The sequence below is a fragment of the Glarea lozoyensis genome (assembly GCF_000409485.1).
Source record: "Glarea lozoyensis ATCC 20868 chromosome Unknown GLAREA17, whole genome shotgun sequence".
NCBI lineage: Eukaryota > Fungi > Ascomycota > Leotiomycetes > Helotiales > Helotiaceae > Glarea > Glarea lozoyensis.
In genome coordinates this window covers 404,860-421,141 of record NW_007360991.1, presented here as the reverse complement: position 1 = coordinate 421,141, position 16,282 = coordinate 404,860, and the positions used below count along the sequence as shown (strand labels likewise).

General features: G+C 46.8%; 5 protein-coding genes across 5 annotated transcripts; 2 read left to right on the top strand and 3 right to left on the bottom strand.

The window, feature by feature from the left end:
* Window positions 1-206: 206 nt before the first annotated feature.
* On the top strand, window positions 207-969 carry GLAREA_11969 (uncharacterized protein; the record flags this gene model as incomplete). Its single annotated transcript, XM_008082751.1, has 2 exons — window positions 207-297; window positions 416-969. 2 exons carry the CDS (start codon window positions 207-209, stop codon window positions 967-969), a joined length of 645 nt encoding a protein of 214 aa, XP_008080942.1.
* A 1,180-nt stretch (window positions 970-2,149) lies between these two features.
* Window positions 2,150-4,615, bottom strand: GLAREA_11968 (uncharacterized protein; the record flags this gene model as incomplete). The annotated part of the gene is made up of 4 exons (XM_008082750.1): window positions 2,150-2,857; window positions 2,973-3,150; window positions 3,413-3,748; window positions 4,383-4,615. The coding sequence occupies 4 exons, from the start codon at window positions 4,613-4,615 to the stop codon at window positions 2,150-2,152; spliced, it is 1,455 nt and encodes a 484-aa protein (XP_008080941.1).
* A 1,589-nt stretch (window positions 4,616-6,204) lies between these two features.
* Window positions 6,205-7,968, top strand: GLAREA_11967 (DUF821-containing protein; the record flags this gene model as incomplete). Its single annotated transcript, XM_008082749.1, has 4 exons — window positions 6,205-6,678; window positions 6,910-7,420; window positions 7,472-7,853; window positions 7,905-7,968. The coding sequence occupies 4 exons, from the start codon at window positions 6,205-6,207 to the stop codon at window positions 7,966-7,968; spliced, it is 1,431 nt and encodes a 476-aa protein (XP_008080940.1).
* Window positions 7,969-8,383: 415 nt separating this feature from the next.
* Window positions 8,384-9,766, bottom strand: GLAREA_11966 (cation diffusion facilitator 1; the record flags this gene model as incomplete). Its single annotated transcript, XM_008082748.1, has 1 exon — window positions 8,384-9,766. One exon carries the CDS (start codon window positions 9,764-9,766, stop codon window positions 8,384-8,386), a length of 1,383 nt encoding a protein of 460 aa, XP_008080939.1.
* Window positions 9,767-11,207: 1,441 nt separating this feature from the next.
* GLAREA_11965 (CheY-like protein) lies at window positions 11,208-15,317 on the bottom strand (the record flags this gene model as incomplete). Its single annotated transcript, XM_008082747.1, has 3 exons — window positions 11,208-14,898; window positions 14,952-15,215; window positions 15,274-15,317. The coding sequence occupies 3 exons, from the start codon at window positions 15,315-15,317 to the stop codon at window positions 11,208-11,210; spliced, it is 3,999 nt and encodes a 1,332-aa protein (XP_008080938.1).
* Between the last annotated feature and the right edge of the window lie 965 nt (window positions 15,318-16,282).

Here is a 16,282-nt window from a genome sequence, read left to right as displayed (position 1 = left end):
AAAGGTATGAATGCAAACTTTAATAGATTGCATACGGAAGTGTAACAAAATCTAGACCAGTTCTCAGGTCGATACGAGTTTGGTCACATGCTCGTATTTGAAATCCGGGCACAACCAATCATATCCAGTCAGAACGTCATGCCCAAATATGAGGCTACAAATATTTGAGCGAGGCTCACATCAAACATCATCAACATCACCCCGCAATGTCCTCCAAACCATTCGGTCCTATAAAGACATTATGGTTGAAATGGAAAGCCCAGAAATGGGTTCCAGGGAGGAAGAGATTTTTAGTTGGTAAGTAATTGTATTCGAATCATTCTTCCGAGCTCTTGTCGTTGTTTCCAGCAATGATCTCGCCATTCCCCTCTACCGCTCAGTACCTCACCACACTCAAAACTAACCATACCAACAGGCCTTGACCTTCACGGCAACACCTTCTGGGAATTCCGCGACACTCTAAACTCTCACCAACACCGCATGCGTCGAATAGTACAATATCCCGGCCGAACCCACGCCTCCGACGTCAAAGTCAGTCCTCAATGGATGCAATGGCTACGACATACCCGTACCGACGCCCCCAGCATAGCTGAGCAGAGCCAAGACGTGGTCAGACAGGCAAACCTAAAGATTCTCGCTGCGCAAGCGGATAAGCGGTGGAATGATAAAGCAAGTGTGCTTGATGCGCCGGGGCATGTCAGAGGGCAGCCGCTGCCGGCACTGGGGCTGGGGATGGCTCAGAGTGATAAGGCGACGGGGAAATCGGAGGGGAGGACTAGTGTGGTTGATGATACAACGGAGCCAGAAAGTGTTGGGGAGGTTCCGGATAGTGTGAAGGAGCAGGGGAAGATGGAGGAAAAGAAAGTTAAAGAGGAGAAAGATGATCCGTGGAAGAGAGCACAGGGTAGCGCGGGTGAACAGTGGCAACCGCAGGCCTGGTCTGGTGGAAAGGCTGCTTCGAGGAGGTAATATATTTGTGCAGCAGAGGTTATGATGTGTAAAATTGTATGAAAAATGTATGGTATCAGAGGCGTATGGCGCATATCAGTCTTTTACAAACCTTTGAAAGAAACGAGGGATACAGGCCATCAAACGAGAAGCGGATTGGGATAGATTATATACCGCTCATATATTCCTGTATAGGATTTGCTATACTCCACCAGCTCATTCCTACTCAGCCACGATATATGATCGCCCCACTGCGAAGTTTGCATTTCCATCAACTTGGTAACACTCTCGAGCGTACCCAGTTTGGCGTTCTTTGCACACACAATTGGATCTGCACAATTGCCAGAGTGTACATACCTACGTACGTTTCTAGTAAGTGTGTTTTTCTCGCTGCATATCGCAGTAAATCGACATAGAGACTAAGTGTTCTCGTGGTGGACAAAATAAGTGGCAGTTAAAACACGGTATTTCTTCGATTAAGTTGACGAAATCGAGTTATTTAGTGGATTAATTTAGGACAATATGAGATATTTCGTGTATTATTTTGAGTAAATAAAGCTTCTTACGCTCTATTCGAAGTCGACTTGTGTAGTCCAAGGTTACTACGTAGGTAACTGACATTTGTTTTGTCCTCCGCGAGGTGTTCTAGGTAATCTGAGGAAATTCGCTTTTTGTTGCATTTCGTAATGGATTGACATAGAAGCTAGACTACCAGTCTGTTCTGTGCGTGTTAAGGAAACTAAGGTAGATTTTCTTGTTGCATATCGCAGTAATCCAGCGAAGACTACTACTGAACTATAGGTTTTGTTGCATATCGCAGCAAAATCGACACTGTGATAACTGTTGACATGTTTTAGGGTTTTGTTGCACATCGCAATGAGTCGACATAGCAAAAGCTGTCGAAGGAGATATGCAGTTTTGTTGCATATTGCAGTAATCTGCAATATCGTCGACACTGTCGGATGATTGGTCAAAACAGCGTCCTGAAGTTCTGTTGCAAGTCGCAGTCAAAATGTCACGGAATGGATGGAGTTGTTTCGAATACTCCGAGCCGTAGATTGGACGGCGTCCAACTTACGGCTCGTCGTTGCGATATGCAACAAAACCTGAGCTGCACATGTTCACCAGCCCATGGTATTGTAGAAAATCTCTCAATTCTGTTTATTGTAGACTTCGACTGGTATATAGTAATCTATCACGATCATCCATCAGGAACTCTCTTCCTCTCCTTCTTCTTCACCTCCTCTAATCTTCTGATATTCCTTCTCTCTTTCCTTTCTCTGTCTGCCTTCCTCTCCTCTTCCTCTTCCTTTTCTCTGCTCTCGGCGGTCCTTCTATTACTCTCTTTCGCCGCCCTTCTCTGCTTCTGCTCGTCCTCCGCCTCCCTCTCAGCCCGCACTCTCCGTCCCCGCTCCCTCCTCTCAACCGTAACCCTCACCTCCTCTTCCTTTCTCGTCAACTCTCCCCTCTCCTTGCGCACCTCATCATCTCTAATCTCCTCCTTCCACATCCTCAACCTCTCCTTCGTACAACTAGGCAAGCCTAACACCATCACCTCCTCCACTCCCGGCACTAGACCGCCCGGAAGCGTTACTGGATTCAATCTCTCATCTACAGCCTTCGGTCTCTGCTCTAATACCTCTGTAAGCTGGGTTTCCACTTCCTTCCTACACTTCTCCACGATACTGTCATACATGAACCGTCTCGCTTGATCACGGAGCGGGCCCCATTCTTTTGTTTTCTTCAAATCAGCGAGAACGATGATCCATACGTCTTTGAGTTTAGGTATTGTGCAATCATAGGGCATGACCCGGAGACTAATTGCCATTTTAATCGTCAGATCGGGGTGAAGAGCCCATAATGCTACGATTCTGCTGCAGTGGTTTTCAATGTGATCTTGACGAATTATCTGAATGAAGTTAGTAAACAATAAATCTGGCTGTGATAGACATCTGATCAAGGAGTCTCAATCTCAGAGAGAGAGAAACTTGAATGCGTCGGAAAAGTTTGAGTTTATAGCTTACCAAAGTTTTAAGACACTCCAATTTCATCAAAGAATCCCAGATGAGAGTGCCAGTAAACCGAGGTCCGGTGTTGTCAAAGGCACTTCCATCCCAGGCTCCACTACCTACGATCTCAACATTTTGGATTAACTTTCTGGACTCCGGCTGTATTTTGTCGCAGAACTTGACGAATTGATATCTGTGAACGGAATAGATGAGTTAGCAATGTGTATCCTCTACTTTGTGATTGGACATATTTAAAGAAGATACTAGTATCCAAAGAGCAAATACACTAAAGTGATGGTCTGGCGAGCATTTGAGCTGCCTTCGGACGTATCAGAAACGGCGAACGTCACTTTTAGCGCTACCTTGACGACTCTCTCAAATTCAAAGACAAGACGAGCTTCAACCTCACAGCACAACTCATAACCAGAAATGTAAAAGAAACACTAGGTACTAACCCATCATCAAAACCCCACCTCCTCGCCCCCCAAAAAACACGCCTCGCACCCTCATACACCACCCTACACACCCTCAACAACCCCGCCCCCTCTCCCCTCGCACACCCACACATATCATGTCTCCGCTGCTCTTCCCGATACACATGTCTCTTGCACGCAGGATCCTGACACCAAATTTTCAACGTGAAAGGCGGGTTCTCGCTAACACCCGTTCGATCCCGATGCTCACAGAATGTTTTGTGGCGCGTTTCCCAGCGTGAGGTGGGAGGGACGAGGACGTAGGTGTAGATTTGGCGGAAGATTTCAGGAGGGAGAGTTAGGAGGGGTGGGAGGGGACTAGAGGGGGAGGTCAGTGGTGGTCGTGGTTGGAGAGGGATGTGAATGGGAGGAAAGTTTGGATGTGTTGAGTTGTGCTTGACGGGTTTAAGAAGAAAAATGGCTTTTGATTGTTAAATGTAAGATGAAATATATGATTTAGTATTAAGTAGACCGAATGAGAACTATGTGCCGACTACCACTTGTATGGTCTACCGCGAAGATGGATTGATCCACGGTGGACAATATAAGTGGCCGTCAGACCACGACAATTGTTCCAAAGAATAGACGAAATTCCATATTTTCGTCTATTGCTTTCGATAGACAAAAAAACCTCGGACTGGGTTTAAATTTATTAGGGCAAGAGCGCCTCCTACGCCCGGATGTATCTCGAGTCAAGATACAAGCCACTGATCCTGTCCACCACAACATTACTTAGTCGTCGTATTGAAAACGAGTCTCTGCACTAGCACTCGTTCTCAACACGAAGACTATCACGTAACAAGTGGATTTATGCCTGTGGTACTTTGGTAGGCAACGCGTGCATATTTTCGCAAACTTGATGCCTAAACGGAAAACGCAATGAAGACGTAGACCCTTGGTACAGGCAACATCTAGATGTATGAGATGTTACATTTTGAAACATGGCACTTACTAAGAATTCTCCTCTGGGATCTTCAATGTGAAGATCTTGAATCCTATTGAGGTGATGCTTTCTGTGGTTGTGTTTTTGAGTGGAGGGGTTCTTGAAGCCGGGCGGTCGTTGGTATGCCTCGCTTGTGGCTCGTGCTGAGGTGAGTTGGGCGATGCCATTTGGAGATCTCGAGCGGATTGTTTTATTGTTTTGTCTTTGATTTTGTCTTTAACAAAAACATTTGAAGTTTTCATTTTGCTCCTCAACTTCCTAAAGATATATCTCATCCACCCTCTCACCGAATTGACTCACTACAATAGAGTCACTCAACCTGCGCCTACAACGCCAACCAATCAACAATTCTCCTGTCAGTCTCGTATTCAGCGTCCACCACAGCCACAATTCAATTCTGGCCCAATTGAAATGGCCGGCCCCAAGCCAATTGACTTAATGCTGGTGACAGGGGGACGTAAGCCCAAAACCTCGCTTGTCGATCTTCTACAGTAGTTGACGAAATCTCACTGCATGGCCAAACACCACTTTGATTTATTGTTATGTATGGGATTTACAAATCTGATATTTGACGAAATCCTTATTCTTCCAATCGTCATTGCTATTTCCATGTACGATATAGTTAACTAGGCCAAGCGAAGACGGGACATGTTTTCAGCTTGATGGAAGTCTTGGAACTCCCTCGCTCTACCTTGATCACAACCTATCAAGCACCCTTCAATTTACAAATTTCCAGTAATAAAACCCCTCCTCCTCAACGCCAGCCCGGCACTCAAACCCCCCTTCCCTGCAAATCATCACAACAAGCTCATCCACCGCATTCTGACCCTGCTGCGGCGCTGACACCCCCGTCTCACCCATCGCCGCAACTCTGCCTCCCCTGCCAACAAACCTTCCAGAACTACACAACCGCCGCATGAAAGTCTCCAATCGAGATCACCCTTGATGAGCAGGCAGCCACTAACACGGCAAAATTTCTATGATTGGCTAGCCCGTCTAATTCTTCGGGGGTTGGGCAGATTTTGTAGCCTCATTTTCATGGGTGTGTATATGGGATTTGGATGCCGAGTGGGTGATTTTGTATGAGATGATGTCGTAGCACTCGAGTAGAATGTGGTGTGCAGATGTGTAGATATATGATTTTGATAATTCGGAACAACATTTCGCAGTAACAGAAAGTTAACTGTGAGGCTTCAATTTTTCAACCCTTCGATAACTCTATATTCCAAAAAGAATGCATATTCGTACTGCAAATTGAACACGAGAACACCAAATAAACTGCAACCCACCAGATTCTAAACCACCCAAAATTCCTCCACAAAACCGGTCCATTTTCAACACCGTATTACACGACCTACGCAAACCACCGCCGATCCAAAACCTACAGTACTACCCTACCATCCCCACAAACCTCACACATCCTATAAACCCATCCCCCCGCATGCCAAGAACTCTGTTACTCGCGTCCCCTTATGTCCATAACAGGCAGCCTGAGAATATGGTCCACGCCTTTAGGGTTTGCGGCGAGGAATGAGAGCCCTAGAATGCTAGGTCATTGGCAGGGCATGGGTACACATCCTATGTACCAAATGATATCAATGGGATAATGCAGATTATGAGCACAGTACACTGCCCAGTACCGCCTTGGGGTCGGTTTCGAATTTTGAGTAAACTTCTGAGCGTAGACGGATACGTGTTGAAATGCACAAAACCAATTGGAAAACTCTTACATCTTCATACTCTATTCCTACAGTATCTACTCATTCCATCCAACACTCTCTCTTCATCTCCCTTCCTTCCTTAGCTTCAACTGTGGGAAGCGCCATCCATCATGACCTTCAGCCTTCCAACCTCCAAATTCTGGAACCCCCGAGTTTTGATCGTCATCTTCGTCCTAAACGCCTTCATCTACACGATCCTCCTCTTCCATTCGCGGACCTTCGATTTCGGTAGTGGAAGACTTGTAGACGATGAAGTGACCATTCAGCCTATCCATACAACTCCACCACCGACACAACCACCTCATACACCTCTTATTCCGATAGATTATCCGCATAATGAGACACCGTCTACCTCGCCACCCGTAGTAGGAAAGTGGGCGTTCAACAGCACGCGGGATTCCAAGAACTTTGGGCTGAGTGAGGAACAATGCACAACTGCGTTCCGAGGGCTGTTTACTGAGATTGAGAGAGCGGTGAGATATAGGAAGACGATAGGACAGGTGAGGGTGGAGGAGATTGACATCTCATCTGAAAAGGACGTCGCGACTGGTGGGATGGTGCGGGCTATGATTTTAGATCAACAGGTAACACCTCTTAACACATCCAAGTTCCTCAGCACGCAACCTCGCGGAGGACAAAATGAGTGGCAGTCACCTTTCCGATAGTTATAATGTTCCAAGTCGATCCACTAAATCACGATATTTCGTCAACTTAGTTGAAGAACTATTCTGGTTCGACTGCCACTTGTTTTGTCCTCCGCGAGCCAAATCCACAACATCTCCATTCCTCGAATACACATACTAACACTTCCATAGCTGTACATAATAGAAGCCCACATCTCACTCGGCGACCACCCACGCATGCGCGCCCTCGCAACTCTCAACGCCATCCACCGCGCCCTCCTCACCTCCCCCGTCCCCATCCCCAACAGCGAATTCTCCTTCTCCGTAAACGACATCCTCGCCCCCTCACCCCGACCCATCTGGGCGCTCACCCGTCTCGCCACCGAGCCTGAAAAATGGGTCATGAGCGATTTCGGGTACTGGGCGTGGTCACGGGCGTTGATGGGCGGCTACGAGGAGATGCGGGCGCAGATAGCAGAACTGGAGAAGCCCTTTGAGGAGAAAATACCCAAGGTGGTGTGGCGGGGTGATAGGAAGAATAATGTGAATCGTGTGAAGTTGATTGCAGAGGCCGAGGGGAAGGAATGGGCGGATGTGAGGGATATCCAGTGGAGGGATGCGAGACATGTGACGGGGTATGATGCGGATAGCACGATTACTGTACCGGAGCATTGCTTGTATCAATTTGTGATTCAGACGGAAGGTAAGTTCTGTTGAAAGTTTCCTTGGGAATTGGTAGCTAACGCGTGATTAGGATGGTCGTACTCGGGACGTGGAAAGTACTTGCAGAACTGTAATTCGGTTGTGATTATCCCCAAACGGATCTGGATCGAACCGCAACATGCGCTTATTGTGTCGTCTGGTCCGTTGCAGAATTTCGTAGAGATCGAGGAGGATTACTCGGATCTTGAGACTGTGATGGAGGAACTTTTAGCGAATCCCGAGAAAGCGAAGATGATTGCGCAGAATGGCGTGGATGCGTTTAGGGATAGAGCTTTGACGCCCGCGGCTCAAGCTTGTTATTGGAGAAAGATGCTTGTTGCCTGGGCGGAAGTTAGTCCTAAAGCTGAGAGGTGGGAACATGTTGAAGGAGGAAGAATTGGGAAGAGGAGGGGAGTGGATTTCGAGACTTACATGTAAGTTTTCTCTCCTGCAAATGCTCACAGGTCCTTGCTAACGCTACGAAGTGTGAAAGAGGCAATAATGGACCCTGGTTGTACCTGGGCTCAGTGGTTCACATTCAAGTGCTGAAGCATACACTTGAACTTGAGAGTTGAGGACCATGATGGGTTGTTCTACAACCTACCCATCCGCCACGAGGCCATGCAGAAATTGCAAAGCCGATAAGCAGAAGATTGATACGAATACTTCGTACAAGAAGACCACACAAGAAGGTATATAGAATGAGGTTCAATGATCAAACCCACCGCAGTCGAATAGGAGGCGAAGAGAGCCACTCGGCAGAAATAGGAGATCCAACAGAACAGTTTGTACAGAAGATACCTAGAGATACCCCCATTCATTAAAATGTTCGCTTTTATTACTGTAAATAGAGTATGTAGAATAAATATGTACGCGTTGAAATCCATCAACGAATTGCTCCCAATATCTAACATTCGTAAAGTCATTAAAATCTCAATATCCGCTTGAACAGCTCGACATCTCATCAAATATCCTTCTTATAAGCATGCTCGGGCTTGTGAGTCGTCTCATAATCAACATGCACATAGGCTCTCTCCACGTCGGGCAATGACTCGAGCTTAATCTGCAACTCTTCAGCAACATCATGGGTCTCTCTTAATGATCGACCTGGGTTCATGACCACATCTACTTCAGCAATCAATCGAGGCCCACTGTGATAAACACGAACGGTGTCAATGCCTTCGATGTCGGGGCTGTGGGTCAAGCAGACGTAGGTGATCAATTGTTGGATTTCAACACCGGCTGTGACTCCAACCAAGAGGAGGAATTCGGAAAAGGCGGTAGACAACCAATTTCGGGAGATCCAAAGAGAAAGAACAATGGCTCCCATTGGATCGAGCCACCATTTCAACTTGGAACCACCAACAGACGTCAGGATACCAAAACCGTTGATGAAGAGATCATTGCGATGATCCTGCCACAGAATGTTGATTTGAGAGTATTTGTCCTTGAGAGCCCAGCAGTATAGAAACAGTCCCAATTTCGTGACAAATGCAGCACCGACTGCAATGACTGAGGGATAGTGGAAATTCTTGACCTCACCATGGTTTCCATCTATGAGATCCTTTACGGAGAAGGCAATCAAAATGAACGACACAGTCGTCATCAAGAAGCAAAAGACGATATTTCCCACGGTCTCGAGGCGTGCCTTTCCTGATGGGAAACGGTTCGGATCTACCCGTTTGATCGCGCGGTTGGTCATGATAAGTGTAACGTTGGACATAGGATCAAAAATTGCGTCGGCCATGGTTGTGAAAAGCGAAAGAGAGCCGGAGGAGATGGCACCGTACAGCTGGAGTCCCGCCAACACGATACTGGCACCGAATGATCCATAGAAAGCGATTTGAAACTTCAATTTATCATCACCTGCTTCTTGCTTTGCTTGCTCGACGTGATCCTCGACCGGTTTAAGCATACGTTCGATGTTCTCATTCTGATTCTCGTAGAATTTCTTGATCTCATGGGCTTTACTGGCGCCTTGGTTGAACTTGATGGGACCACAGCCATCGCGTTTTCGAGAAGTATTTGCTGTGATCAAGCGTAGATCGTCTTCATTCTTGAATGCGGAGGCAAGCTGATATGGGTCGTTTTCGCGGGTATATCGAGGAGGTCTTTGGTCTTCTAAATCGTTCATGCTCATGGAAGTCGGGTGTCTCGCGATCGGATCGTGGACCTCATTTCCTGGAGTGACAGCTTCGAAAGCTGTGGTCGCAGCAGGTTTCGCAGACGACTGGGAGGGGATTGGCGTGTGGTTCCCAGACCGTGAATGCTCCGTGCGATTTGGATGAAGATGGAAAGGGTGAGGATGCATTGTGATGCTGTTAGACAGGTCGATACTGTGTGCCATGATGGAAAGGGTGAATTGCGGTGAGCAATTCGTGGGACAGGATAAAGGAAAAGAATTGAGAGGAGATGATGCGATGAAGAACTCGTATTGACAACTCTTGCGCAACAGAAGCTAGGAAAGATACAGCCCGCTACTCAGGTAAGTGTAACAGACTGTGTTAGCTGTTGACGGCGAGGGTGAGAGGCAAAATGAAGCTATGCTCGCTCGCTGGACGCGCAATCCACGAGCGGCTTTGTAGTTCCTGATTGGATAAATCGCAGTCCAGGCCTGTAGGCTCTTGGCAGAGAAGGGCCATTGCAGTCATGTTGAGTTATGTTCATCTCGACCTACCTTTGGCAGCGGATGTGCAATATGTTGTTTGTTGAATTCAGAGGATGTGCAATTGGCGAACGACGAAGTTGTACGGAAGATGGTTACAGCTGCAGGAAGTGGAAGCGTTGTGGTGAAACTGCTCACAAGTGACACTACGCAAGGGACTCCGATCCGTCCCGATGGCTTCCGAGGCCGAGGCTCGGAAAATTGATCGTGCGGTTGTGGTGGACAGCACAGCATGTATAATTAGCAGTCAAAACTAACGTCTTTTCTATTAAGTAACCAATATTACATGTTCTGTTTGTTAATTTCAATATATAACATATTTTAGAAAACTATATATATTCAACTATTAACAATTTTAAGGCGTATAAAGCTTATCTTATCTGTCCGACTCCTAATAGTGTCGTTCTACTACTTTCTTATATAATATGGAAAAGAGGAATTTAACAATCAAATAAAGCGAAGAGTCGACTGTCAGGGTGATAAAACAAAAGAAAGAAGGGGCTCTTTTACTCAAGTCTCATAGGACACTGCATTTACATGTCGATTTACGAGATAAATTGTAACAAGAAATGAAGATTACTTAAATTGTACAAGACATTTGGTTTCAATGTCAGTATTTTTGCGGTATGCAACAAAATATAGCAAGCTTCAATAAACTTATGGGACTCAGGTCATGTTTGCTGACTGTTTGAAGCACTCGACTTTGTGATTCAGCTCATGAACAGAAGATTGGAGATTTTAAGACATTTTTATTATGTATCTTTATCCTAAACACCCAAACAACCCGCTCCTTATTTCTGGAACTGGTAGCACCCACCAATCCTTCTTAAAACTCCAGAACCCCTAACAAAAACCGACAATCCAAGATGGTTATTTTTCCAAATTGAGCCTCCTAGAATAAACAAGCAACGCCGATTATGTACTTCAAATTCATCCAATTTGTAATCTCGCTCATCCACGCACCTCTTTCCGGAACACCCGAGCTAAAACTCCAAGTAAAATTGGCCAAATATTTTGACGCCGGTTCGTTTTGTCCACTCATACGTCATGAAGCATGGCTCCATATATTCACACAAGCAGCCCTCTTATGTACTAGACAGATCAAGTATCGTAAAACACCTCACTACTTAACCTCAACGTCAAAAGCACTCTCTTTCTTGATCTCCTCCAGCATGCTTCTTAACTCCCTCATTGGCACAGGCTTGGTCAGGTACAAATCGACGCCAACGTTGAACGCTTCCTGTCTCGTAGTCGGATTTGCCGCACCAGTAAGCGCTATCAACTTTGTCGCTGCCAATTTCTCGTCTCTCTCAAATCGCCTAATGTACCGTGCACTATCGATTCCACTCATTACTGGCATGCTGATATCCATGAAGACGACGTCAAATTGACCGCGGCAGTCCTTATAAGCATTTAGGGCTTCAAGTCCATTCATGGCTGTTGTGTGGATAATTTTCAGCTTGCGCATAGTGGCGACGAGAAGCTTCAGGTTGATCTCGTTATCTTCCACGAGAAGAACACGCATTTGTTTTTCATTCGGGCCAGGAGGATTGAGCTCTCTTACAGGTTCGAGTTTTTTCTGTTTCGCGGGAAATACGTGGGCTTTGGGAGATAGTAGGTCTGTTATATCCGGCCCAAAATCTTTCTTGTCAGTCCCATTGGGCAAGTCGATATGCTTCTTTTCAGGTGGGTCATAATTGATGGTAGATGCAAGCTTCGGTGCTGCGCCATTTGTCTTCTGCGACTCGCTCGCGGGTTCAGATGCGATATGAAAGTTGCCTGTACCGGCGAGTCCTGGTGTTTCCGAATTTGATGTTCGCCTCTGTGATGCGGATTCGGGAATGATGGAAGGCTTTTTCTCGCAGAAGGCGCTATGTAGCACCTTCGCACATTTATGTGGACCGTATCTGCATGACATTAGCAATGGCCCCAACAGCGAATAGGACGATACTTGCGGCTGATGCAAATAGAAGATCTGAAATCTACCACAGTTGAGCATCTTGGGAGTAGGTCTATAGCCACTGCACATGACTATGGCAATGGCTTTGCCCGATTTGGAAGGCTTCGAGTGGTCGTAAGCATTGAGAATTTCCTCCACACCATTTGGAGGTACACCAGCTTCCATGATAACGATGATATCGGCTCCATATTCATCAGTAGGCTGCGATGGTTCCATACAGAACCAATCAACGAGCTTGCTTTGACCTGCCGATTTGAGCAACATCGCAGCTTCTGCCTCTGCTGAGAGAATTCCAGTTGGTGCTTCTGCGATATCGGGATATCTGTCGAAACCTTCAAGGCGGAAAGTGTAGCCCTTTGTGATGTTTCTAACCTCTAGAAGCATTTCGTCTTCGGGAGAAATTGCCGCCGGTTTCTGTGCCCGTAAGGGCAGTCGGACAGTAACTTCTGTGCCAGTACCTTGTTCACTAGTGAAGTTAATGGTACCGCCTAAATCTTGAATGATGTGCCGAACAATGCTCAGACCCAAGCCAGTTCCTGTAGCTAAGGAGTCTTCCTGAGTAAAGGGTTTGAATAGCCTGTATTTCAAGAACTCTTCAGAGATACCTTTACCCGAATCTCTGACCTTCAGGACCATGGTTTTCCTTGACTTCTTGCTTCTTGCAACACCCTCATCTTCAAGCTCCAGTGACACCTTGACGAAGCCGCTTTTGGTGTATTTCAATGCGTTACTGAAGATGTTCATCAAAATTCGACTCCACGCGCCGGGATCTATCTCAAAGGTCCAGTTCGGTTCCCATTTGATGTCAGTCACAACGTTAACAGCATACTCTTTGGTAGCTATGAATGAGCTGCGATGTGAATTCGGACTCAACACCGGTTTCCCTACGCTGTGACCTGCGTATATGCTCTCGATGACTTCTTCGGTTAATTTGAGTATATCTGTCTGATCTTCCTCCTCCTCTACAGTTGCTTTCTCAACAATACCCTTCTTCTTCCGTCGTCTGGCACTCTTCGAAAGCGAGGTGTTATTTTTGGACCGTCTATTGACCTTGGAGAAGTCGAGAACATGATTGATGGTGTCTAAGAGTACCTTCCCGGACGCATGGATATTGTTAACCATATCCTCTTGAATATCCGTCATTTCAGTCTCTTGCAAGAATTCAACACTTGCTAGAACGCCATGAAGCGGAGACCGCAGCTCGTGTGAGATACTGGAAATGAAGTCTGACTTCATCTTGTCCAACACCTGAGCGGAAATCCGAGCTACCTCTGCCATAGTGCTGTTGCCGAATGCGGCTAGATAGGTCAAATCTTCTGTTGGACACATAACCCTCGTCGGAGAGTTCGACCAAATCAGACAACCGGAAAACCACCGTTCTCTCGTCTGGTCCCACAGGGGAAACCAAAACACGCTTCTTGCTCCTGGTAAACATTTGAGAATAGCTTTTGCCTCCGACTCCTTTGAATACTTCTTTCGTGATGACTGTGCTTCATCATTAATTGCCTTTCTACCATGGGCTGCCGTGGGATCTATGCCTGGCGTTGTGCAATTATCCGAATCGCTGGAGCAGTACGTGCCGTCTGGACCAAAGTTAAATATCTTGCCGTGGGGATAGCGCTTCAGCAGTCTTCTCATGATATTCTCAGGGAGAGTGCCACATTCGTCAGAGGCTCTGTGCCCACGAAGACTCGACCGCTTCCGAGTACTGAAACCTAAAACATGGCATGACTTTTCCGGCTCACGATCTGACGGCATCGCAGAATCAGAGTGGCCATTCACATCAGCGTGGGCTACAGACAAGCGTCTACCGGCTTCGTCCTCACTGCTCGTGGGTGCATGCTCCGTTTGGAAGGGCCCTGGCGCCTTCTCGCCAATAACGATGTGCTCAGAACCAACACCAACGGATCCTACGCTGGCGTCGTAGAATACAACACCTTGAACACCTATAGCCTCTCTGATCAAATTGCTGGCACGTGAGAAGACAGCACGTAGTTCAGTAGAAAGCAACGCGTCCTGTAATTCTTTTGGGAGATGGCTTCCTTTTGGGAGAGAGCTGTCACCGTTGAGTTGTACCGGAGGTAGATCAAAAGAAACAGAAGCGCGGTTGTCCTTTCCTTCACCACCTGGGTCAACTAGTGTGTCCATGGTGGTAACGGAGCTGTTGCGGTCTATATAGGACTTGGATACCAGGGTAGACTGTGTAGCGCTATCAGAGGACATATGACTCTCAGCTCTTGGAAATGCCGGTCTGCCGGTTGTTGAATCTGCTTTTCCGACCGACATCCCTGAAACAGAAGAGGGGGTCTGGGGCATTGAGCTCAATTCATCGTCATGCCAATTTCCAAGAGCTCTTGCAAGACTGCCACCGTGACCCTCATCTTGCAAATTACTCAAGCCTCTCGAGAGATTGCTGGCAGGCTCTTGTATGCCAAATTCGGCGTCAGCCAATTTGTCAAGCTCGATGGCTGATCTTGTCCGCTGCATGACAGAAGGTTGCTGTAACCTATGTCCTCTTTCCAACCACCAATCTCTTATTGATGATTTCCCTTCAATAAACAAGCTCACAGCTTTGATCATTCTCTCCGATCGATATTGCTTCTTTTTGATCAACCCGGCCTCGAGGTAATCCATGACAGTAGCTCCCATATCTAACATGAACTCCATCTCGCACTCCGTCAACCCTCCTTCGCGTACCTGATCATCAGCCACCAGGTAGCTTCCAATGACCATCCCACTGCCCGGACTACGCAGCGGAACGGCGGCGATGAAGCGGACAAACGGCTTGTTCAGCACGACCCATTGCGTCTTCAGTTCCTCGTGTTTCGTAAGGTCGTTGATAACCATAGCTTTCCTATCTTCCACGCAGAAGTGATCAACCAGCACTGACCCGATGGCTTTTTTGACTGATCTGGACACTTGTTGAACACCCCCACACCGTGCCATAACTGATCGTGCTCATCGTCGTCCTTCTGCAAGCTAAGCGCCTTCCCCGACTCGGCGAGCATGAACTCCGCGGTCGAGGTCGACAACGTGATGATCCCTCGTTTCGTATTCATTCGGAGCGCACCCAGTTGCGCAAATGCAGTCAATATCGGATCGCTCGACGCTTGAGGGACCCGAGACCCGTCGGGGTTGATCTTTGCTTTCTCTTCATCTGGCTGGTAGTACCTGCAAAGCAACAGTCAGTATTGAAAGCAGCAGTGGAACAGCCTTTTTCTAATCATACCGGTAAACCTCGCGCTCCCGCGCCGCAGCAGATCTGAGAGGCATCTTGAACGCGGCTCTACCGGAATCCAGTTCCCCTCAATATACAGCACAAGCTACGCGGCGAGCAAGAACATTATATTCTCGAAGTTTAACGAAACAGGAGAAGAGGCGAAAAGCGACAGGGTGAAGCTGTACCCTGCTGATAGAGAATTGACTCACGCCCCTCTTTGTTAGGAGACCCGATATCGAAGGGTCGAAAATGGGAAATCTTTCACACTCTCCCCTCTCCCGTCAGCAGCTTAAGGTTTAGCCCATGTCGATTGATTAGTAACTCCAGACACCCAGCACCGCCGGATGACTACTTCCATCGCAGACCAGTCGCGTGCCTCTAAGAATTGGGATCGTCGTGAATTGGTTGAAAACAGTTCGGGCTTAAGAAATACATAATATCTGACATGCAAATTGAAGGTGTTGTCGCGTTTACATTTGTTGCATTGAAGAAACCTGATTTCTGATTTGGTGGGGTAAGGACCCTGCGCAGCCCTGTGGGGAGCATGACTTGCACTTGACATTGAGAAATTCTGTGGGGATTCAATTCTCAGTCATGTATTATAATAAGTCGTCGGCCATAGGCAATAACAACAAATCAACAGCTCAAGCGGCCTCGCGGTGGACAAAATAAGTGGCAGTGGAAGGACGATATTTCTTCGATTAAGTTGACGAAATATCGTCATTAGTGGATCAACTTGGAACAATATGACTTATTTCGTCAATTATTTTAAGTAAACAAGACTTCTTAAACTCAGTTCGAAGTCGACTTATTGAGTTCAAAATTAGTAGGCAGGTATCTGACACTTATTTTGTCCTAGACACCATTGTACGTTGTTCAATGAATGCAGTACCGCACAGTTCGTCTGGCATGCTAGGTGATCTAAATTCTTAAAGTCCTATTTGAAAACGAGTAAGATTTCAAGACTTTAGAGACAAGTAATCGGTAATGACTGATTCATTCCTAAGTCTACTGCGCG